This window comes from Solanum stenotomum, chromosome 8 (assembly GCF_019186545.1).
Source record: "Solanum stenotomum isolate F172 chromosome 8, ASM1918654v1, whole genome shotgun sequence".
NCBI lineage: Eukaryota > Viridiplantae > Streptophyta > Magnoliopsida > Solanales > Solanaceae > Solanum > Solanum stenotomum.
In genome coordinates this window covers 12,553,413-12,578,311 of record NC_064289.1, presented here as the reverse complement: position 1 = coordinate 12,578,311, position 24,899 = coordinate 12,553,413, and the positions used below count along the sequence as shown (strand labels likewise).

The 24,899-nt window shown below is 35.1% G+C and overlaps 3 protein-coding genes and 2 long non-coding RNA genes across 8 annotated transcripts in view; 1 reads left to right on the top strand and 4 right to left on the bottom strand.

Annotated features, from left to right (window-relative positions):
* Positions 1-2,408: 2,408 nt before the first annotated feature.
* Positions 2,409-5,632, bottom strand: LOC125872682 (uncharacterized). Its single transcript, XM_049553443.1, has 2 exons — positions 5,475-5,632; positions 2,409-2,815 (listed from the first exon to the last, which is right to left on the bottom strand). The coding sequence occupies exons 1-2, from the start codon at positions 5,548-5,550 to the stop codon at positions 2,601-2,603; spliced, it is 291 nt and encodes a 96-aa protein (XP_049409400.1). The 5' UTR covers positions 5,551-5,632; the 3' UTR covers positions 2,409-2,600.
* Positions 5,633-6,031: 399 nt separating this feature from the next.
* LOC125872640 (vacuolar protein-sorting-associated protein 11 homolog) lies at positions 6,032-12,005 on the bottom strand. Its single transcript, XM_049553398.1, has 5 exons — positions 11,573-12,005; positions 11,228-11,401; positions 10,796-11,119; positions 8,949-10,703; positions 6,032-6,700 (listed from the first exon to the last, which is right to left on the bottom strand). The coding sequence occupies exons 1-5, from the start codon at positions 11,786-11,788 to the stop codon at positions 6,311-6,313; spliced, it is 2,859 nt and encodes a 952-aa protein (XP_049409355.1). The 5' UTR covers positions 11,789-12,005; the 3' UTR covers positions 6,032-6,310.
* A 1,437-nt stretch (positions 12,006-13,442) lies between these two features.
* LOC125872684 (uncharacterized) lies at positions 13,443-14,839 on the bottom strand. Of its 2 annotated transcripts, none has more exons than XR_007447148.1 (2): positions 14,143-14,839; positions 13,443-13,946 (listed from the first exon to the last, which is right to left on the bottom strand). It is a non-coding gene; the product is annotated as an uncharacterized LOC125872684 (long non-coding RNA). The 2 variants fall into 2 exon arrangements; XR_007447149.1 differs by having other exon boundaries at positions 14,154-14,839.
* Positions 14,840-14,851: 12 nt separating this feature from the next.
* The window catches only part of LOC125872634 (TMV resistance protein N-like), a 360,886-nt gene continuing 350,838 nt past the window's right edge, over positions 14,852-24,899 (bottom strand). For all 3 annotated transcript variants that reach the window (XM_049553392.1, XM_049553393.1, XM_049553394.1), the window contains 3 exons: positions 18,638-19,724; positions 16,582-16,875; positions 14,852-16,487 (listed from right to left, as the gene is read on the bottom strand). In XM_049553392.1, coding sequence (XP_049409349.1) covers positions 14,871-16,487; positions 16,582-16,875; positions 18,638-19,724 — 2,998 coding nt within the window. In that variant the 3' untranslated portion in view covers positions 14,852-14,870. The remainder of the gene's footprint in view (positions 16,488-16,581; positions 16,876-18,637; positions 19,725-24,899) is intronic.
* Positions 24,319-24,899, top strand: part of LOC125872687 (uncharacterized) — a 150,830-nt gene continuing 150,249 nt past the window's right edge. The window contains exon 1 of the long non-coding RNA XR_007447152.1: positions 24,319-24,436. This is a non-coding gene — a long non-coding RNA (uncharacterized LOC125872687). The remainder of the gene's footprint in view (positions 24,437-24,899) is intronic.

Genomic DNA, 24,899 nt, shown 5'->3' with positions numbered 1-24,899 from the left:
GGATTCTATTGCTAAGACAATACTTTTTCATAGTCCCCACAATTTTAATTCGATATGTCATTATCAATATGACCCGTATTATTATTTCTATACTCGAAACAATTGTTTTTCTTCAACCCTATCACGGACCCTTTCTACTTTTTATTGCTCTAATTCACTTCAATTTGAATCAATCATGTTTTAACATAGACTACATAAGATTATTTTTCAATTTTTAGGTGTCTTCTTAGATATATTAAGCTTAAAATAATTAGATTATCAAATAATTAAATTAGAAAAATATTGGCTTATTTTGAATGTCTTCTAAAGTGTAACAATTACTAACAATAATGATGATTTAGACCTATTTTTGCAATTAAAAGTATTATGATATATTATAAAAGTAAAAAAAAATATACTCTATTTAATATATTCAATCATGTGAAGCCTTAATTCTATTTTAAAATATTTCTAGAATAATTTTGAAATTTTTATTACATCTTGGTCAATTGAAATAGTTTTCAAAATTATGATCAATAAGAACTAATTACTTAAATCTAAATATTTGTAGTGTTATGTAACGTACAATAATTTATATATATTTATCTCATCTGTTACAAAATATTTTAAGAAATGTTACACTATCAATTTTTAAAAAACTAATCAAATTACAATTAACTACATGTATTTTAAGAAGTTACAAAAAGATATATAAAAAAATACTAAATAAATGTAACATCTCTTTTCTAAATTTGGGTAAACAAGTAGTTCACATTCTTTGTACTTTATGAGGCAAAGAAGCTCTAAAACAGGGTATATTATATATGTGGGAATAGGTACAATGAAGACGGGAAAGGGTTAATAAATATATATAGTGTGTAAACCCTTTCCAGGTGTTGTAACATTTGAAATGCTTACAAATTTGGAGCAGTTATAGATGACTTTGGTTCAAACCATGCTTAAGAAATTTATGGAGCATTTGATACGTCCTATTTCAAAAGTTCTATTTTCTGAAGTTGGTGGATCAACACTCGATATTATCATGGCTTTATTGTTGAGTATGGGATAGACAAAATCTTGACTTGGGCTTCCATGTTGATGATGCCAAAGTCACTTTGAACGTGTGCTTGGGAAAATAATTCATTGGTGGAGAATTGTTCTTTCAAGGTGTGGTGGTCATTTTTTATTATTCACATGTTGCGAGGCATGCAATTTTTTATCGCGGTTGTCATAGACATGGTGATAGAGTGACAACATTAGTGCAAACGTGACATGGAAGAAAGGATGCGGCAAAAGTTTTAATTCTCAAATCGAAGACATGCCAGAGTTAGGGGTTGGTTTGGTTATAAAACCGTGTAATTCAAAATTTGAGACTAATGTCTAATATGAAAGTATTTATAATAGTAAAAAAAAACATCCGTGCACTCTCCATTAGGAAGTAAATCATCGTANTGTTGCGAGGCATGCAATTTTTTATCGCGGTTGTCATAGACATGGTGATAGAGTGACAACATTAGTGCAAACGTGACATGGAAGAAAGGATGCGGCAAAAGTTTTAATTCTCAAATCGAAGACATGCCAGAGTTAGGGGTTGATTTGGTTATAAAACCGTGTAATTAAAAATTTGAGACTAATGTCTAATATGAAAGTATTTATATAGTAAAAAAAAACATCCGTGCACTCTCCATTAGAAAGAATATAATATTATACATATGTTAAAAAATATATACATAAAATATCTAATTTTACGAGGAGACCACGGGTTCGGATGCCCTATTTTTTGCACCTAAATTTGCCACTGATATATCATATGGTTTTTTTTTATCGTATAGTATTCAACTTTAACCGTGTAAACAAGTAGTTCACATCTGTGCACTCTCCATCAGGAGGTAAATCATTGTATATATCACATGGTTTTTTGTTATTGTACAAGTCTAGTATTTGAATATTGCCACACACAAATTTAAGTAGATAGGTTATGAGTTCTTCATCGACGGGATGAACTTTGAACCCATTCTTGTGTAACTACTTCCAGAACTACTAGAGCTATTCATCAATTTAAATCCTAGCTATATACACGTCGAAACGGTGAGTGAAGTAGAAAGCTACGTACAGTAATTTTTTTTTGTATTTCTAGTTTCTAAGACACTGAAAAGAGAAACAAAATAACTGATTAGAAACATGCAAGAATTATTTATGCAACATTTGTAAAACTTTTTCCTTTTATTTTAGTTGGGCCCAAATACTAATACTCCACCAATTTTTGTTGGCTGGGAAAATGTGTGCCATATATCAGGCATATCATAGAAATTGTACTCCAAAAGGAGCAACATTCACTTTGATTGATAGGAGCAATAGCCAGTCAGAAAGAAAATCACAAAGTGGATATTAAACCAGACACATGTTCAACAGATATGGTTTTCACTTAATTAAGAGAATATTATTAATGAACTAGGCATACCAATGTTGTGCCAAAATAGAAACAAGAAAAGCAACCACCAGGGTAAAGCTAAGTCAAAACTGAAAGCTATTTAATGCTCTCTAATTCAATAGGTTCATCTTCATACATGGAAGCTCCAAGGGCAAGCATTATTGTGGTGGAGACGCAATTGCATGATGATCTAGCCCGAAGCAGTTTTCTTTTGCTGGAATTCGACAGCATAAACTGGTACTATAACACCAATGGCGACTGCAGACCAGACACCAAGAGTCATCTTCAGCTTCTGGTTTGACATCCTGTCCAAGTTGTACATGTGTTTTGCATGAAGGTAAAAAGGTTCGTCATGTCCATGCCCTCCCATTCTCTTGACACCTGTTGAGTGGAACTCTCTCTTCACTGACCAAACAATAAATTTCAATTATCAGCAAGGTCAGAGTTATAAAAAGCATGAACAACAGCATCCAAATTTGATTGAAATGAACTCGTCATAAGAAACGGTAAGATGGAAAGACAAAATTAGAAATGAAATATGAGAGAAATGGAAGTTTCAAAACATGTATAATTAACTACAACAAGTATTAAAGAATGTTTGAAATGTAACGGTTAAAAAAGATGTTTGAACTGTGCATAAAGAAAGAAGTTGGCATAATAAATAATTCAAAGTCATTCAAGCAGGCCATAGAAAAACAATCTTTCAATTGTCACACAGTTCCAATGAAAAGATTGTCAAACTGATGAAAGTATGCTTGTCGGACAAAGGAGGAGGGAGAGCTACCAGGGAGGGTTCCTCAAATTATTAGAAGGTTGACTAATTAGTTTTAGAGTTTATAATTGAGTTGTTAAAAGCTACTATCCATCGCTCTCCCTCTTTGACATCAGTATATATTCATAGACTTGAAGCATTTATAAATTTTTCACGTAGACCTAAATATATGTCCCTCAAATGCATCTCCAACAGATAGCAGTATCATTCTTATTCTTTATTGATAATCACATGTTTCACAAAAAGAACAATGCTCAGAAGATCAACCAAACTATTTTGACTATTTCAATGCACCCAGGTTCATAATGCAGGGCCTAGGTTAGTACTGTGATTTATGGTTAATAATAGTCATCAGGATGAGTAAACCTATAAAGTAAAAATATTTTCTCGACAAGTTCTTAAGAGATGGAACAACTTGATAATGCCAAGCATATTTCAGAAGGTGCAGGTCCAAACACCAAAAGAGTATTTGAGATTTTGCTCCATCGGATGGGTAGAATTTTGCTGTTTTTAGTCTTTTTCGGATAAGTTTGCATCAGACTAATGCATTTTTTCTTTTCTTTGTTTTGATAATTGAGAAATGGTCTATGGGTTCGCTGGACCAACTATAACTGGCTCACAAGTTTGAACTTGGAGGAGTATAGACCCACTCATCTACCCTGCTCTCACTTAAAAACCTCTTGCTAGCAGAAGGGTTCAAACTGGTGATGTGCACCCAACCCAAACATCATGTGTTATATTTTCAAAGCGCTAAACCAAAAGGGTCAGATAAATGCAAAATATTCTCCTTTAAAATTTTTAGAAGCAAATAAATGAAAAAGGTATTCATATGGGCCAAACAAGACACCATAAAGTCCAGAAGACACCATAAGATATATACACCGAGTTCAAGCATCCATAGCCAGCCTGAGAGACTACTCTAGACCAAAATTACATCAAACCTCTATCTTGGAGGTAGCTCCATTCTATCTGAAAACAACAATAGTTATATGTCCCAGGGCTCAACTAGGAATGTCAATGATAACAATCATACTTTTGTCCTTGCCAATAAAAAACATAAGATCACCTCAAAGAGACCAGAGCTAGAGCTATCACAAGTAGATATTTTGGATAAGTTGGAAGTAGTGGTTGTTACAGAGAAAAAAGAGAATAAAATTCACTTGTATTTGGCATGAAACTTAAAACAGGAGATTATAAGAGAGCGACTTATATTAAGGCGCCTATGTGCTGTATAGCAGCCAATGAGCCAAAAAGTAGAACTATTAAGAGTAAAACTCACATGGAGCACCTTGTTTAATATCCTTAATGTTACTTGTCGCCAAATTCTACACAAGTTCACAGAGGGGGATTACACAAATAGCTGAGTTATCCACATATCAACAGCTAGCCACTGTGCATGACATGGATAGATATGACCCCATGCTCAAATCTAAATACTGTATGTATAGCCCACCTGAAATTTTTATCTGGTTCTATTATAGAAGTTAGGACCTTGAGATGTTTGTATTCATATTTTAGTCCAATGTATCACTTTAAAGAGAATAGGGCTCATTGCAGCACTGTGTAACCAGCAGTCTTGCATCATACAGGAGGAACATACAACATTATAGGTGAAGTATCATCTCTCTATGCGCCACAAGACCAGAAGCACAAAATTGCTATCAAATGGTAACAATAGTCTCATTTATTTAAAGGACGGGTTGAGGGATGACAATCCCACCAGCCTACCCTGCCTCCCAATATCAATCAATCAACTATCTGACCCGTCGTATCCAGGACCATTTCATCCCAATATGCAATCTTTTGTCCTTAATTACAAAGTTGAGATTCTATTTTAGACTAGATGTACTCCAAATGCACACACTTTTAACCAAGCTAAAAAAACTCATGAAAAACACGACTTTATGTACATGTAACAACAATAACTAATCGATAGACATGAACAAATAATGGACGAGGAGGAGCAGGCATTCCTAAGAACATTGAACTAAATCCTATTATCAGATTGATATATGCATACCATATGAATATTCTATTCATCATGCTGAGCAAATGTACACATATGTTCTTAATACCATATGTTTGCCGGTCTTCAAATCAATCAAACAGATCCACAAAATGATATCAATTGCACAGACCCCAGAAAATCGGTAGATCTAAAAAAGCGATCCCTAAATCAGCAGCGAAAATCTAAATTAAGTTTCTTAGATTAGGTTTAAAAACAAATAAAAATGTGATAATGAAAAACAAAAAAGAGATTTACATCAAAATATGAAGAGATAAAAAGCTAACCGGTTTTGGAGAAAATAGATTCAGATGAAGTGATGAGCTTTGATGCACACGAACGCAAGCCGTTGTTCAACGCCATCGCCGTTCTCTGTCTTCTTCGTTTTCCTGGTTTTGTATAGCGAGGGTTAAGTAAAAGTAATGATTTTTGCACTTTTGGTATTTTCAATTTTATATACTACCCACTAGCCATTTTATTTTTTTAAAAATTAAAGGGTCAAAATTGCTCTTTGAAATATGCATAGTGACCACAAACTAAATGAAATACAGCAGCTACTTCATTCAAATATGTGTTTTTATTGTTTCACCATTTGCTTCATTTAATTTCACTTTTCATAGTGAAAATTTGATGACATTATAATGGAAATATTATTAGCAAAATATTGAGACTACAAATTAAATTAAGTGAATTTTTGATCCTTAGCTGCTGAAGTATTATTTATCAAGTAATCTAAGGTGAGATTGTGTAACAATCAGAAAATTAATCTCATTTGTAATCAATGTCAGTCTTAAAATGGGAGCACAAAAATAATAATGCACCTTAATTCCACTTTTTTACAGCTCAAAATTTATCCAAATCAATCAGATGTTCTTCTGCATACAGAAAATAATTTTATTTTGTTCACACAAAGTTCTAAATATACTTCAATTCCAAGGTACAACATTTTAATTAAAAAAACACTGCAGCTCAACAATAACCTTGAAAAACAAGTGGCCTAATAAACACCAATTTTATAAAACAAAATGGATGACATTCTTCTGAACATGTAGCTCAAAGAACTTTCTTTATAGCCGGAAAGATCTCAAGAACTTTTGTACTCAACAAATGTGCTGACAAAACTCTAGAAATCGTTGCCGGAAGAAGCACTGTTTGATCCAATAGCTTCAGAAGGCCCGTTGCTCGTTTTGCTGATAATCCCCTTGCCAAAATAATCAGCAATTACGGAAAATCCATCCTTTGAGCTCTTGACTTGTTGGAAGAACTGGTCTGGGTTTTTGGAACTTTGTTCCAAGCTTCTCTTTGTTTCCAGAACGGCTCTGTACTCGGGAGCACACTCGGGGCACTCTTTCTCATTGTCGCCAAGGCAGCGCTGATGAAACGAGTGCATACACATGAAGTGGACAGCAGGAAGGTCTAGTGTGAATGTGCAAGCAGTACACTTGCTAAGCTGAAAAATTCTAGCATTTGTTCTTAGATCCTGGATCTCTTTTCTCATTGTTGATGATTCTTCCTGCAGAATGAGGGAAAATGACCAGAATATTATATTTCTCAATTTTGTTCTCCATTATTAGTCAGATGAAGATGAAATTAGAATTCGAGATAACTGGATATAAAGATCTGATAATTTCTTTCTCGAAAAGGACACAGAAAAGGTTAGGGAGTAATATTCATGTTTTAAGTAGACTACCCGTCATCAGCAGGGGCGGAGCCACCTTGTACGAAGGGGGTTCATCCGAACCCCCTTTGGCGGAAAATTACATTATTTATATATGGTTAAAATAATTTTATATGTATATATAGTAGATGTCGAACCCCCTTCAGCAACTTCATGTGTCTATTTCTACGGATTTTGAACCCCCTTATTGAAAATCCTGGCTCCACCTCTGGTCATCAGGTGCATAGCTAATGAGCTCAGAGAATAGCAAGTTTAAGCAGTGATTCTAGGTGCTTGTAGCCAAGAGAAGACAATAGAAGTCAAGCATCTAATTCAATAGTGAAAGCAAATGTGGCCATGGAGAACAACTAATAGAAGGCAACGGATATTAGGTAGACATGATGCCAATAGTATATCCTTCTTTATCAAAAAGATAGTATAGAATGAAAGACAGTTATTTCAGCCACTCCTGGCCTCCCTCTCCCAAAAGAAAAAGAGCAGAAAAAAAGAGTACACAAGACGTGTTGCTGAAAGGATAACTTTGAACTCTGATATATGATGACAGTGACTTTCTATAACCTAGAATGTTATATGTGATAGTTCCGTTATCTATTGAAATATCAATGGGGTAGAGAAAAATCATTGAAAGAACAGAAACAACAACAACATACCTAGTGTAGTCCCACAAGTGGGGTTTGGGGAGGGTGGTGTGTACGCAGCCTTACCCCTACCTTGTGAAGGTAAAGAGGCCGTTTCCGATAAAACCTCGGTTAAAGTAAAGCAAATACAGCAGCGAAAAACCATGATGAAAACAATAAAGAAAGGAACAAGTAGACAACAAAACCTACCATAACTAAAGCAAAGGAAATGACAGGTAACACTAAAATCAAAGAATAAGATAGTACAAGAATAATAATAATGCCAATACTGATAGGAGAACTAGACAATGCTCGACTACCTTCTACCCCAAAATTATTTCAATATTATTTGATTATCAAGATCATAGCTTCAACATTCCAATCAAAGTAACTTCCTTTTTTTAATTCTTACAATTGTCAAGCAAAAATCATCAACCATAAAAGAGAGCAAACCTAACAAGACCCAAACAACAATTCCTGTGTACTTGACCACTTAGTCCTCCTTCTCCAACTTTACAATGCCCATAAATATTTCACAAAAAGAGATGCAAGACCAATTAAAATTTCCAATTTTCCACTTTTCACCTCAGAATTTCCTTTCACATAGAAATTAAAATGGACCTGACAAAACCAAAAATAACAAATCATAGAAGTTACAATTCTCCATATTTGTTTCAACCAAACAAGAAACAAATGAAAAGGGGTTTCTTGATAGAAAAACAAAAGAACAAAACTTTATTACCTTCGAAGTCAGTTGAGCAAGGGATCCCATAGACCCATATTCAGAAAAGTGAAAAAGCAGAGAACTTTGGTGGAATTAAGTGAATATATGATAGATATGAATGGATTCTTGTTGTTGTAGAAGAAGAGGTGACAAGTAATAGGAAACTTCGTCGACTGGAACCAAAGAACAGAAACAACACTACTATAATAACTACAACACCTCAGTCCCAAACAAGTTAGGATCTGCAATATGAATCCTAACTTACCATATTCCCCATTGAAATTCTACATGGGGCCATAGGAATGAAAACAGTATCCATTTTGTTTAAACCACAAACCATTATGTCAAATGTGATGAGATGGGAGCTCAGAGAATTGGGAGTCCCTTTGATATTTACTATGTTGGGATGATATGAAACAGTCATTATCTTCACCAACGTATGGAAGATACCAACAGCAGACTATGTTGCAACATGTACTACATGAAACACTCAGGCAAGTTAAATAGATGGTGTTGCTCTATAATTTACCACATCAAGGAAATGGTTGAAAGGAGGCTGTTCAAAAATAAAAACAAACAAAAAAAGCCTTCCTCCCCATAGTTATGTCACTGTACTGTAGTTCACTTTTTAACTCTAGTAAGGAAATGACTGAAAGGAGGCAAGTTAGTCTACACATTGCAGGTATCCCAAAATATTTACATACATAAATATAAAATGGAATTCAAACAGACAAGTACCAACCTGATACTTTTCCATAGCTCTACGGTCTTCTTCAATCAACTGGGACTCATGTTCTAACTTTCGAGCTATGTAATCTTTGATAACAGAGAGAGAGAGGCACGGGTTTTTGGCAAGTGTCTGAAGAACCACAATGGGAGGCAAGATATCATCCCTCTCAATGTATGTCAGGATTTCTTTGACTTCTTTTGAGCAGTCTTCTCCAAGTTCACCAAAATACTTCAACAAATCAGCCCAAAGAGAAGGGTCGCCCCCCTTACCCAAATCACCCAATCTCTTGCAGCATGCAATCAAACCTTCATGATCATGTACCTGCATGTAGCATGCAATAACTTCTTTGAAAAGTTTCATCTTCTCATACAGAAACAACAATCCTTCTTTGAAGTCATTCATCTCGCATAAAATTATGGCAAGATCAACGTCATATAGTGGTTGTTCTAGTTCAGAAGGCCATGCACTCTTAAGCAAGGTCTGCCCCTTCCGACGTCGCTCTTGACGACCTTTCTCATCATTTACGTCTTTCTTGTTCGATATAGCCTTCCCATTAGATACTGATTTTGAAGATGCTAGATCATTTCCACCTTCATCTATGTTAGATTGTGAAATTGCTGGGAAATCCAGGTCATGGGACAAGTACAATTCCAGGAGTGTGTTATGAATTTCCACTTGAGCAGATGAATCCTTCACTTTGCTGGTATATTTTTCAAGGAACTCCAGAAGTGCATGAGGATAATGGACAAAAATGTTAAGAAAATCAATAGGAGAAGGCAACATGGAGATAAATGCACCACTTGATGCTCCCTTCTTGGGCAGTTCGGATTCCTCTGTACAAAGCCTCATGAGTATCTCAACTGTTTCAGCTGGCTTATGCTCAATAAGAATTTTGCCATACTCTTTCACTGTCACCCCAGCTTGACTCAACTCAAGGCTGCTGATATATTGTAAAGCTTCTTCATACCTGCCTAGATCTTCAAGCAAAATTTTAAGGTACCATTCATGCCTCCCAGCTTTCTTAGCAACAGACATGGCATGCTCATGATAATTGGCAGCTCTGCATACCCTTATTGCAGTCTCAACATCAAACTTTTGTTCCCCAACCCCATCCTCACTTTTGATGAACTCATTCAGCTTCTCAACATCTTTTAATTTGGTGTAACAATTTAGTAAAAGAGTGGTATGATCGTTTGAGGCAAGCCCCTTCTCGTGCAACTTTTCCAAGTAATTGGTGAGATTGTGGATTCTCTGTGCATCCAAAAATTTTTGTATGACATATGAAGGTTCTAGATGTCCAATGGTGTGTATATACTGAGCCATAGCCTCATCAAAGTCTTGTTTACTGTACAAGTGATCGCCATATTTCCTCAGCACTTCGGCAGTTGCAGCAGCATCAGCTTGCTGGCTTTGGACGAGATTTATAGCAATCGTATAAAGGTTCTTCTTGAAAAGCATATCCAATTTGCTCTCCATATCTTTCTCCCCAATGCATAAAGTTGATTTGTCCTCCAAAATAAGTATTATGTTACCCCATTCACAAAGCATCTGAGAAACTTCGTTAACCACTATACTGTGGGCAATTAACCGGTTCTTCAGATCATAAACATTGAAAGTGTTCTTTCCAGTTCTTTGATCATCAAAAACACATAACAGGTATCCACGAAACCACCCAAGGAATTTCTTCTCTCCTTCAAAGGCCCAACAAGGACCACGACCATCAACTTCATAGAAATATATCGCCTCAGGCCGACCAATAATGAACTCCTATAAGAGGATAATATCAATGACACTAAAAAAAATGAAATTCCCAGCAAAAAGGAAAGAAGATAATTAAGAACACTTCAATTAGCACACACCGATCGATCAGTCATTGCAACACTAGTTACACTAGATCCAATCTGATCAAGAGTCTGCCGGGTAGGTGATTGAGTATGCATGTTGAACAAGTTCACTGTATTTGGGGTAACAGCAAACAGCTGAAGCACCTGACCATCCACTCTGAACCCCAGACCCGTGACGGAGGATTGACCTTTGTCTGAATGATTATCCACCTGAAGCTTGAAGCGTTTGATGCGTTCACGGGCTATATCTCCTTGAATGCAATAGATGGAACCATTGTCCAGCCCTATAACTATGAGTAATAATGGCGGAGCCTCTTCCAGCACCAAAAACGACGTGATCTGCAGTTATATGTTTTTTTTGATAAAACATAATCGAATGATACGCAATAAAATAAAAGGCATACAAGTAGATAAGAAAGAAGAAACTTCATAAATACTAATATACACCTTTGCTTCAGGGAACTGGTAGGTGAATACTCGCAGTATTTGAATACAATCTGGACTTGATGTACTTGTTCCCTCGGGCTCCATCTTGTCAAGATCAAAAATTTTAAGGCAAACAGCTGGGGGCTGGGAAGCTATTTGCTCATCTTCTCCAACAGTCACTAAGAAGTTCCTTTGCTAGTTAACAGAGAAAGAGGAAAGCTAAAGTCAGTGCATTCTGCATTATCAACATTTGGGTTTTAATCCAATTTCTGTTTATCATAACCTAAACATGAGATATCAAAACACAGATAGTCTAAACGTGCGTCAGTAAGTACTAACAATTGAGAAACTTCAAAAAAATTCTACCTTGAGCTGTTGGAGGAAGAGGACAGATGAAGAGTGAGCTTGAAAACCATAATTGAACTTCAATCCCCGATCCAATAACGAAGCACTGCCGTCATCACAACCCAACACAATCCTTCCTTTACCGCTGGAACAACATTGGATCTTGCCCGCTATATCTTCTGGAACTTTCCCAGAAAATTTCTCCTCAAAAAATTCAAACTTCCTCCATTGATACATCCTTTTCTTGGTCAAGCCCTTAGCCGCTGCTCAGCCAGACCCACTACATGAAATTGCAAACCCAGTGAGTATGATTCTGGAATTTGAAGAAAAATTGAAGCTTTAGTTGTTTGCAATAAGGATGTAGGAAGAATTGAATCGACTCTTAGATGAAATTTTGATCTAATTTTATGAAAAGGTCCATGACAGGATGGAAAGTTGAAGAATGATACCAAATTGGATTTGTCGGGTCACTTCTGTACGTACCCGTTTCTGCTTGTTTTCTGTGTCCCTTTCTGCAATTTTTATTTTTTATTTTTAAAGAAGTGAGGTTTTTTCTGTTATTTTATTTTGGGGGAAATAGGATATTATTTGATCAATATTCTTTGGCACAATACATATATTGGACCCTAAACTTGACTTCAAATTTCAACTTTGACCTCCAACTTTCATAGTGCACAAACAAGCACTTTAACTATCCAACCTTTTAATAAATAAACACGCGATTTTTGGAGCAAAGAGCGTGAAATGCAAACACTTCCACATGTATTAGTGAGCCACTCAATGGCTGCCAACTAATTAAACACTTTACACGTCCATTTTAGAACTAAAAAAAAAATAAAATTAATTAAGGGTANATGGAAAGTTGAAGAATGATACCAAATTGGATTTGTCGGGTCACTTCTGTACGTACCCGTTTCTGCTTGTTTTCTGTGTCCCTTTCTGCAATTTTTATTTTTTATTTTTAAAGAAGTGAGGTTTTTTCTGTTATTTTATTTTTGGGGGAAATAGGATATTATTTGATCAATATTCTTTTGCTAAAAGCTCGACTTTTTTCTTCTTTTTTTTTTTTAGTTGAATAGAGTTTCTTTTTTCATTTTCGATAAATAGATCAAATTATTCACAAAATGCTTTGACTAATATAAAAACTATGGTTGTTTAAGTTTTTTCAAGAAATTGTCAATTTCTTTTTAAAGAAATAATTTTTGAATAATTGGATTTACTCCACAAAAATGGAGTGGCAATTTTTTTAAAAAAGATTCAAGAAAAGGTTACAATGAGACGAACCATTTATCGTTATGATAGGATGAAAATGAATTCATAAATAATAGGTGAAAAGGTTAAAAATAATTAAAATTTATCTACATAAATTTATACTAAATTAATGAATGAGTTTATGATTGTTTATAGAATTAGAGCTCTATATTTAATTATTACTTATAATCGTAATACTGTCTATTATATATTTAATTGTGAAGTGTATTAATATAATCATAGAAAATCATTTCTTTTGTTTTGGTCAAAGAAAATTGATGAGCTTAGGTTATCATCTTCTTTCTAAAGAGTTAAGAGAATAATTTATTTTTTCAAAAAAAAAACTGAATTATCCTAAATATTTATAACTGTAATAAATATGGCATAATTAAATAGGGTCGACTTTACCCTAGGATAAGTAAAGTAGTAGCTTAAACTCCCAAACTATTAAGGCCTCAAAAATTGCCCATATTGTGTATAATTTTTTTATAAAAAAATAGTGTGATAGACTGTCAAATGTGTGTTAACACTTATAAACTATTGATGGTTTAATCAAATACCTTTTTATGCATATTTCTTCACTAGGGAATTAGTGATCACTGCCCCCATCAAAATTGACAATTGAGTACTAGAAGAGCACTTAAAAAGATGTTTGTGGATAGAGCAAGACAATATAGGAAAATCCATGTTTGAATATATGATGCTACAAGTAATAGACACTAATAATTCTAAAATGTAGTCTGAAGGAGCTGATTAAAGAACACTTTAATTTTGATAGAAAGTGAAGCGAAGAAGATGGAGAAAGAGTCCGCGAAAGTGATGGTGGTGACGATAGAGGAGGAGGTGGTAGAGGAGGAGGTGGTGGTAATGATGGAGGAGGAGATGATGTTTGTGGCAGAGCAGGATAGTTCATCATCTTTCAAACCTCCTCACTCATATGGTAGCGCTTTCCAAATATTTTGGGTCGGAGAGTTGTGAATGCAAGAGAACCTTTTGGAGAAAGCGCTTTACCCCTTTAGTAACTCTATCCAACACGAATCCAAATTAGTCAGACCAATGACTAACAGAGAAGTGATTCCCATGCTCTCAAATCTGTCTAGATACAACACTACTTGTGCACTCATCAACTTTTTCTCCGACCATCCTACAAATCACAGATTAAGATTAGTATAAAGTATACTCTTGATCAGACAAACAAATTGAAACTGATGAAGTACTTTTAAAAACCCCGGAGAGCTTGATTGAGCAATCAAAACCCAATATTAAAGGATCGGAAAGAACATAGAACTAATATTTATAAGGAGAAACATTAAGAACAATGAAAAAGAAAAAGGATGCACCGGATACATACAAAATATATATGACGGGTTGCTCAATGTTCGTCTCCTCTTTGAGCTCAAACAAATGGCACTGCCTCTGGGCCCGACTAATACGAATTTGTGCAGGTAAATCCTATTTTGAGGAGTAAAGTGCCTCCAACCAAATCTCAGGGCTTGAATTCGAAAGCTTTAGTTTAGAATATAGGGGTACTTACCACCCTATCACAACCTTTGGTGGTGCCTAATACAGTCTTTAGTTTTCTAAAACACCTATTACTACATTCATATTAATTTAATTCTTAATTGTAATATTATTCAGTAAATTTAACAAGGAAGAGGTACTATTACTCTATAGATTTTGAAGATTTGTTACACAACTATCTCTACAACTAGGTTCCCGCTTTGAAGGTCAATATATCAACTAGTTTATTTCGAATTGGTTGCTACAAAAATGAGAATATACAACTTCAAGAATAGTGTGATTTAAAATGTAACTATTATATTTTCGTTTAAGCCATCACATTGACTTCAAACCTGTTACTTATAATTTAAATGTAATTACTGATTTGCCTTATTAATTCATCAATGCTAAGTAAAGCGCCTAATCTTTTCCAACATTATTTATCTAATACTTAACCACATTGAAATTAAATTGTTAATCTAACTGTATTCAAAATTCAAATTATTAAACTTTAATAATAATAGGCATTGAGTTACCTTAAACCAATATCCCAGCACATAGAGCTAATTTAGCCTCTCTTCCGCTTAAGTGGTGTGAAACCAAGTGTTCCATATTTTTTTGCAAAAACTGTTCTTTCATCCTGATAGATCAAATGAACTCCCCACTGTCTCACCATGCGCCCATGGATAGATGCCTCAAATAGGCTATACTGGTTAATATTTGCAACATCTGTGCCGGACACCTGCAGTGAAGCATACAATGGTATGTAGACAAAGCAAACACACAAGCCAGATGTTCTAGATGCTGTTCCCACTTTACATTCTTTCTCTAGCACTTTAAGGTCTTCTAAATCATCTTTGCATGCCAATTTGGTTTTGATGAAAGCATAGTCATACTTCTCAGATAGTCCTGAATCAGGACTGCAGGCACCTGCTCCCATGCGAGTCACACAGCATATAGCAAAGCCCTTGAACTTGTCATTATACCAATTAATAGGCAGTTCGAACAAGATCTTTTCCTCAACACTCTGATGCTTAAACCACATGGGAATTACACATCCAGGAAAGACAATGGAACAAGTCACCCTGTAATCGGAGTTGAGAGAGGGATGGACCACATAATCCATGTTGCGTGAAAGAAACGAATAGAGAATCTCATCCAAAACTGAGCTACCATTGCTCTCCTCTGTATAAGATTGTTGGTCAAAACTATAATTGGTGAATGACACCAAATTCAACCGATGGTACCTTTGTAGCATTGCAATACTTTGCTTGGCCAAAAAATCTTCCGCATATAATTCCTCTACACTCGGAGGAAGTTTGGGAAGTTTCTTAAGTTCCTGACACTGGGTTATGTTGAGATATCGAAGTTGAGAAAGTCGACTAATGACATCAGGTAATGAAATAAACTTGTTTCTGCTCAGATTCAGTTCCAGTAAAGAAGGAAAATTCATAAGAGCACCAGTTTGGTTATCAGATAAATTGCACCCACTGAGATCTAAGCTTTTCAATTCCCTCAAATCATGAGACTCCCAGAAAGGGGGTAACATTAAACTGCCACCAGTTTGACGCTTTACCTTCCGGCTTCTTCTTAACGATAGGACTTTAAGTTTGCTTAAGTTTAGAAGAGAATCTGGTAGTTGCCAAATGGCAGTGTTACCAGCATAGAGCTCCTCCAACTGGGTTAGATCACCTAGATTTTCAGGAAAGTTTGCAAGTCTTGAGCAGCCTTTCACACTCAAAATTTTCAGTTTTCTCATCTCAGAGACACTGGCTGGGAGTCTTACAAGGTTTTTACATGAATGCAAATCAAGCAAGTTGATGCCACTGAGTAGTCCAACTGATGAGGGAAGTTCCCATATTGCAGTATGTGCCAAAAGGAGCTCTGATAGCAATTCCATATTTCCCTGAATTTCTGGAAATTTTTCTAACTTCTCACAACCTGAGAGATTGAAGATTTCAAGAGATTCCATTTGAATACTGCTTGGTAAAGATTTGAGATTTTTGCAGTTTTCCATATTCAAAATGATAACCTTTCTGAGCTGGCCAATGGATGGATGAATTTCTACCAAACTTACACAACTTTTCAGTATAATCCTCTGCAGGTTTGGAATCTCGGAAAAATTGGGCGTTCGGATTAAATTTCTTGAAAAACTTAAATTGAGGACTGTCAACTTATCAAATGCCTGTTCAGAAAAAGAGAATGCATAGAAACTTCAGCTTTAGCTATCATTTTATTTTCTTCATATATGATTTGTTTCTAAAGGAGATAAATAATACCTTCGGCTCCTTGACAACTTCAACAAGAGAACTAAAAGTCATGTGGAGCCCAACAAGGTTTCCTGGTTCATAATATGCTGGTAAAGATTCAAAACTGTAGTATGACCAATCAAGCCATTTCAAGTTACTGGGGAGACACTCAATAGGGTCACAAATAAGGTCATGATGCCAGACCTCCTCCCCTTTGACAATGAGTAACCTAAGACAAGGCATGTTTCGGAAAGCTTTGCTCCACTTGCATATATGTTGGTCTGAGCCAATTGGTACCATTATGCCTTTAATTGATTCTGTCTTCTGGAAAATAATAAAGTAACTCAATTAAACAGAATTCATTCTCCAGTCAATTTAAGGTTCTGTAATATGTTTACGTTAGAAGTTCTTTTCCTTGAGACACTAAATTTAACTATCTTGATAACAAGAAGCCAAAACTGATAAATTGAACCTGGAAGTTTCAAAAGAGTAATAATATAATTTCTTAAAAATAGTGTACCGTCTAAAAAAAATTTCATATGTTTCTTAAATTAAACCAAAAGAAATTAGTAAAAATAACAATAATTATCCATTAGTTTCCAAAACAAAGTTCTTTATAATTCTAGAAATTCATATATATCATGTTGCACGTTATAATTTGCCCTGAAGCTCTTCTGTAGGACAAATAGATGGCAATCCCTGGAACTTGGCACAAACTATCATTTTGGCACCCCATTGATGCATGGTACATATTGACATCTCATGTTGTACAAATTGTGTCTATTAAGCACATTTATGAGGTATAAGGTATAAATAGGAGTGCATACTTTGATAAATACAGAATAATCGTACCGACACCATAATATTTGGTAAGCATTTTAAAAACTTTTGGTAACATACCAAAATACTTAATTGTGCGCGCGCACACACATATATATAGACGCTAATAGTTTAAGTAAGAATTTGATTAATCTAAATACAAATTAACAGAAGGCCTAATTAAATATGAAATACAGTTTACTCCCTCCGCCCCAATTTATGTGACACAGTTAGAATTTTGAAAGTCAAATGAGTTTTTCTCACTGCAATTTTTTCATGTCTTTTAAATATTCTAAATTGTCAATTATTGTGACTTATACTACTTTTTATGTAGTTTTGAAATATGTGAATTTCATTTTTAAAAACTCAAAGAATTCATGGTCAAACAAAAAAATTGACTCTCAGAATCTGAATGGTATCACATAAATTGAGCAAAGGGAGTATTCTATTTATTCATTACCATCTGCCTTTGTCTTTAGGTTTTTTGTCAATATGGTGAGACGTTATGTAAATGCCCAATAGCTCAAGGGAATAATCAAGCAACTAATTCTCCAAATCTTTTTTTTTTCTTGTTTAAAGAGATTGAGGGGAGAAGGTGGTGATTTGTTATGTTGGAGTTCGTATATGCTCTTTAAGTTGGCCTCATTTCATGTTTATGCCCTTTAATTTTGAGTATGCACAAGTAGACACTTAAATTTGTATAAAGTTGAACAAATAGACACACATGTCCTACATGACATCATACATGGCAATTTGCGTCCTATGTGGTGTCCTACGTGTATTATGCCACATAGGACTCATGTTTCTAGTTGTTCAATTTTATACAAGTTTAAGTGTCTACTTGTGCACATCCAAAGTTGGAGGGCATAAATGGAAATGAGACCAAGCTAAGGGATATATTTATGTATTATGCCTAACTATACTAAGATTCCATTAAATGGACATTGGATAAGCTACTCTAGTTAAAATCTTCAGAAGGCACATATAGTAATTTACAAAACATAATATGCAACTAACCTTTCCGAATTGTAAGCTACATGAGACATCCTTGTGTGCAAAGTACTATGGAAGTGAATATGCAAAGCCACAAGGATATACTTGCTGAGACATTGCAACTAATTAATTAAGAAACTATCCCATGACTTGCAGTTTAGATTGAGAAAAGTGTACTAGTGCTAAAGTTTGTCCAAACTCAGATATCTAACCCAATGAAGGCCACATAATGACAGAGAGAGAATGGAAATCTCCAGCATAGAGGAATTCTTACCTGATCTGCAGAAAAAACAGTTTTTATGTCTTGTTCATGCCACAGTCTACTGTGCTTCCATGGCTTGTCATGGTCCACATTACGTGCCACTTGCTGACCCATTTGTTCTATCAAATCATGCATCTCAACATTTCCTTCTGAAATATATAAAAGTGATTTTTGGATGAGGACATCAATTCCTATCTCTGATCGGAAGCCAAAACTGTTCAGTATTGTTATCACATCATCTTTCTTTCTTCCTCTAAAGAAGCATGCAATATCAAGAAATACATTCTTCTCCTCATGGTTCAATCCGTCTAGACTTAAACTGAGCTGCTTAACAATTTTTTCATATCCAGTATCTCTTAGTCTATCTATTGCACTTCTCCATTCAGTTACACCTCGTTTGTAGAGAAAAGAACCCAAGACCTTAAGAGCTAAAGGTAAGCCTTTAGCATAATCTACTACAGATTTGGAGAGTTCCAAAAACTCTTTATCAGGAGTTTGTTTCTGAAAAGCGTGCCAACTAAAAACTTCAATAGCCTCGTCTTTAGCCAATTCAGGAACAGAATATAACCGGTCATGACTACGTAGTAAATCTTGGTTTCTAGTTGTTGTAATGATTATACTGCCTTCACCAAACCAGTCATGATTTCCAACTAAATATTCCAATTGGTGTTCATCATCGACATCATCAAAAACAATTAAAACTTTCCAGTGGCAAAGCCTTCTTTTTATCATGTCAGCTCCTTCATAAAAACTTGCTATATTCATTCTTTTTTCATTTAAGATTCTTGAAAGAAGTGTATCTTGCAAGTACGTCAGCCCATGCTTCTTTGATTCTTCTCTGACATTTGCAAGAAAACAAGACCCTTGAAATTGACACGAAATCTTGTCAAAAAAAGTTCTTGCAACAGTTGTCTTGCCAATGCCACCGATCCCCCATATTCCAACAAAACAGACATCACCTGATCTAACCTTAAATAACGATTCTACTTCACCCATACGAGATTCGATTCCCACTAGACATTTTTCAGTAGCTGAAACACTGTGGTGCATGATTTGGAAGTTATCATTTATAATCTTGTCGATAGATTCTGCTTCATTCCTACAATAAGTAAAACTATAATAATAAGAATGAAAAGTTTTGAAACAAAAAAACTAAAGAAGCCAAAAGCAGCCCATATTCCATCCAGTGCTTCTCTAGAACTTGTCTAATATGAGCAAGGAAATAGGATTAATTCACAAGAAATCTAGTAAACAGTTCTCTTGCAATAGTTGTTTTCTCTACGCAATCCATTTCCATTATCACTCTAAATGAACACTTCCATTCCCTTTTTCAGCAAAGATCACTTTTCGTCCGAACAAGATTTAATTCCAACTAGATTTTCATCAATGACAGATCTTATGGTACCCAGACATTATAATTCATACTCCTTTTTTTATGAATATAAAGAATTGAATTCAGATAGATGATCATGAACTGAAAAAAATCATTTTATTATGAAAATCAAGATGTTTTGTGGTACGCTTTAAATCTTGAAAAATGAAAGAAAATGCACACAACAAGATAACTTCAAAATATAAGAAAATAGTGTCTGTTACAGAACCAGTGAAGAAAGAATGGGGACTGGTTTATAATTGGGACAGTTTTTTTTTTCCTTCTTAACTTTGACAAAGAAGCTTGAGGTGAAGTTCAATAAACCTACCTTACTAATAGTTTATGTTCTAACCTATTTCAGATTTGAATGATTATTAACCATAGGGGTTCAAATGAGTTGAATTAAGCAAAGTTCTGGGCGCTTAAACGCGGCTAATACAATATCTGAATGAAGCCTATGCGACCTCTAGGTGCAGCCAGAGCTTGAAACAGGAATATTTTCAAGGCTCTAGCTAAAGCTTGAGTATCAATTCATTCATGGATGGAGTATTTTGTTTTCTGTTTTTAGAGTTTTTCCACCACTTTCAATAAATGAATAAACACCTCAATCCTAAACAGCTATGAGAGTGAAAAAATGGTTAAGTACGGCTACAGGGAAGTTCAGCAATCTGACTTATCCAAGGAAGACAAACACAATCTCAAGGATTTTAGAAGAGGAATCATGACAATTTGGGATAATACAGTTCTTTTTGATCATAACTATAGTTTCTTATGCTTAAGTTCATGGTCTTGAAGAATGTCATCGTGCAAATATTTACTTATTATGAATGTGAGGTTCAAGGAAGGAAAGAGCTTAGAAAGAAAGATTAGCCGCAGAGAGAAGACAAATTTAGTGGCCCATGTGAAGTCAAAGAGCGGCACACATTCCAGAGCATTTGGTACAGCATAGTGGAAGTTAGTAAAAGTAGTCAGAACTCTACAAAGTATGCAGTATCCGTGAAGCAACGGATTAGAGGAATTATGAGGCGCTATGTGAAATGAAGACACGGAAACTTTAATCACTTCCATACGAGGTGTTGCAACAAACTATGTTGAGCTGCCATGTCAGAACATAAGAAGATCAGAAATGAGTCTGGATAGATAGGATTGTGTTGTGGCGCATAAGAAGCCAGAACAGTTGAAGATGTGACTGATATCTGATGATACACCAGAAGAGAAAGTGACGCATTGCATGAGGACTGATGAGAAAAAATGTCCCAGGTAGCAAAGGCAGTGACGTGATTACGTAATTGTACTTGAGAGCTGAGAATGTATATTGAAGAAGTTTCCAAGCTTGGGACATTTAATTTGCAGTTTCTTCTCTTTTACTTCATTGTTAACCATGGAATTTGTATTTTTAATGGTGTATTAGTTAATTCCTTAGTGTCTAAGTTACTACACTGATTCTTATTAGGTATTTAATACTTGTCCAGCTTTACATTAGTGTTAGTCAATTTCATTTGGGCTCTACTTGCGTGAAGTTTTTAGACCCTAATTTGATTCAAGATATGAAAACTGGAGTTGGAAATGGGATATGACAACCTAGACCCCAATTCAATAAGAAACTAATTAGGAATTCAGCGACTTTAGTGGACATAGTACACAGCACTGTAGTAAATCAAAGCTGGGTAGGTCCTAATGCCCTTTTCATTTAGCTATTACGCTAGCCTTCTAATCGCCTAAGGTTGAATTTACTTTTGCAGAGTTTAATTTGACGAATCCATATAGAATAATGGTTAGGACCGTTTAATGATGGTAGGCTAGTCTATAATCGAGAGATTGGATCAGGAAGTGTTATCTCAAGATCAGATATCACCTAATGAGACTCTAATTGTGCTTAATACATTTAGTTGTAGTGAATCCAATGGAATTCTTAGTGTGAAGGAATTTCATTTTTACTGTTTTAAATAATAATAGGTCTCCCTACAATTCAAACCAATTTATAGAAGTTAAATTCAAATTAGATTTAACACCCACGATCTCTTGATGATATCAGAGTCTCTTCTCCTTTTATTTATTCTGAGATGCATTTCTTGCTCTAGATTTAATCACCAATCAAATCGATTTCATTGTTGCTAGAAATATCAGTAAAGTCACTTCACTACAATCTACTTCAACCACAAAGAATGAGCAACTATGTCACACGAAATCCATCCAGATAACATACAAGATCACTATGATTTACTAGTTTACTCAAAAGAGGAAAAGGAAAAAGGGATGGCGATGGAACATTTCAGTGGGACAAAAAGAGGGGAAGGGATGAAGATATCAACTTTCTAAGGTTGTCAAATAGGAAGAGAAGAAGAGTCCAAAGAGAAAGAGAGGGGAGATGCAACAGAGGGAGGTCAGATATTTAGGAGTTCAGCTCTTTCAATATATGGATCTCAATACCTGATTTTACACTTTAAAGCAATGCCTTGATCCTTATCACAGGTTTTGTATGTTTAATCCGGAGTTTAAATTTCTTACTATTCAAAAAAGTATGTCTTTAATGCTAACTACTGCCCTATTAAAATGGAACCACATTCCGTTAGTTGCTTTTTTTATTTTTACAAATGTGCAATCAAGCATAATGAAAGGAAAAGCGTACATGTAAAGTCTATAATTCATACTACTGCAGTAGCGGCTCTTCTTCCTATTAAGCACAGGTCAAACAAAGTCATTTACACCACCCTTCCACTGAAACTTAAAGACCTCTTAGCATATCAACCTGATTTACAAGAAATTAAATGATTTCTGCTCTAGACTGACAAAATATATAAAATTCGTTATATTTGATTTAATATGAAAGAGTATACATTATTGACCATGCTATATTAATTACTACTTTGAACGAGTTTCAGTATTACAATCTTAGTAAAACTATTATGTTAGCACCTTCGTATTTTTGGGACCCAAAGAAGAGAGCATTGAAGTATTTTACTTAATTACTCTCACAGTTATATGTACGGATAGCTGTTGCTTGAATTTAAACAGAGTGTAGACACATCTCATGAGCCTAAATGACATGCAAATCACACATATAAAGTTTGACATTCAGAACTAAAACATAGAAGCATACTTGTAACCTGAATCATATTACCTTCACATGATTCTGCTTCTCTCTCCTAGATTCCCTCCACACCAAACCCCTCATTGGGCAAAAGATCTGTAGACAATTCATCTAAGGTGTATTGTAGCCAAAAACGCTTTGATTTGGGTATCCAGCTGAACGGTATTCTCATAAATTAATTATTAGAATGTCCCACATTGTTTCAATGAATGTGTTGTTGTCTTCTTTTGTGGTCGTGGATGATCCTCGGTTTATGAGCTAATTTTCTGGATTGAGTTAAGCCCAAGCTCCATTTGTTTTAACATGGTATCAACATGGTATTAGAGATAAGCTCATCCTTATTCCAGATTTATCCAGTGATATGCCCCCATGATATGTTGTTCATGCTCTAGATGTCAAGTCTTGAGTGTGCTAGGGGTGTTAATTGAGGGAATCGATTGATGTCTCCTTCTATGATCTTTGACAATCTCTATCTCATGAATTAGGCAATTAGCTTTGAAGTACTTGGGTCCATTTCTCATTTTCTTTAGCAGTAATTTAACCTTTTGAAGTAGGAAAGGGATCTACTTCCTATCAGTAAAAAACAGAAGACATCTCTTGAAACTCAATTAGAGTTGAAGTTTCGGAATTTGTCCTTTTTGTTTTCACTTACCAGAAATTATATAAAATTTGACCCTTTATGTTTTTCATGATATTCTAGGAAGCATCGCTTCGTATTGATACTTCACATAACATTTCACATAATATGATGAAAAGGTGATCCAATAAATAAGTGAAAACTTAAGGGTTCTTTTACTACTCAGTACTCACCCATTGGCAGTTTTACGAACATCTAGTCCTGCTATACCGGCAGCTTTATGTAGAGCATGCTTCCACCTCTGTACCTTCTCCAAATTATCCTTGAGACCTGGCTTGTCTATGGCTAACACCTTCTGCAAACTATACTGGGGATCTTCCTCATGTTTTGTTACCAACTTTTCAAAATTAGACTTGAAATCTTCCACGTGTTTGTCCAACGCTCTAGCAAAGCTGCTGTTCATACCTTCACACAGAAGAGAGACTATTACAATAATGATAGAAAAGTTAGTTTGATGGAAAGATTACAATAATGATAGAAAAGTTGGTTTGATGGAAAGAATATAAATTTGATTTGTTAAACAAGTTTATTTTTCAAGAATAACACTATATAAATAATATTGTCAGTGGTGTGTTACTTTCAATGAATATTTCTGATGACTTACCTTTCATGCGTATATCTGATGGCTCGACGTTATAGAAGACAGGATATGCTTTCTGTTCCTTCTTGTCAACACACTCCATGATCATTGTGAGTTCCTCCAAGCACCAGGTGGATGAAGCATAGTCCTCGGAGAAGATAATAATGGCAGTTCTTGATTCCTCAATGGCTTTCAAGAGTTCTGTGGAAATAAACTTTCCTCTTTTAAGTTTCACATCATCTTTGAAAACTTTAATTCCTATGTCTTCCAAGCGTTTATAAAGATGGGCAACAAAGTTATTGCGGGTATCATCTCCTCTAAAACTCAAAAAGGCATCATATTTCCATTTCTGAATCGATTCATTTTCGGGAGCCACAGGAAATGTAAGAGTTCTGGTGATCTGCAAATATAACGGGCCCAGACGAGGTAAGCACTTGGGACACAGAAGTGAACAGAATTAATAAGTAAAGAAGAGAAGGAAATCTCCACGAAGGTTAACAACAACGATTCATACATTAATAGTATCACAGAAGAGGCTTGCATGTCAACTTTGTCCTCTTTGCAAAAGAAAGTAGACGATAGCATCACTAGGTA

Excerpts from the sequence above, each read along its gene's own strand:
- LOC125872682 (XM_049553443.1), bottom strand. The coding sequence starts at position 5,550 with ATGGCGTTGAACAACGGCTTGCGTTCGTGTGCATCAAAGCTCATCACT. Across the intron at positions 2,816-5,474 it reads ATCTATTTTCTCCAAAACCG|TGAAGAGAGAGTTCCACTCA; the intron begins GTTAGCTTTTTA and ends TTGTTTGGTCAG.
- LOC125872640 (XM_049553398.1), bottom strand. The coding sequence starts at position 11,788 with ATGTATCAATGGAGGAAGTTTGAATTTTTTGAGGAGAAATTTTCTGGG. Across the intron at positions 11,120-11,227 it reads ACCAGTTCCCTGAAGCAAAG|ATCACGTCGTTTTTGGTGCT; the intron begins GTGTATATTAGT and ends ATATAACTGCAG. Across the intron at positions 10,704-10,795 it reads TTGCAATGACTGATCGATCG|GAGTTCATTATTGGTCGGCC; the intron begins GTGTGTGCTAAT and ends ATCCTCTTATAG.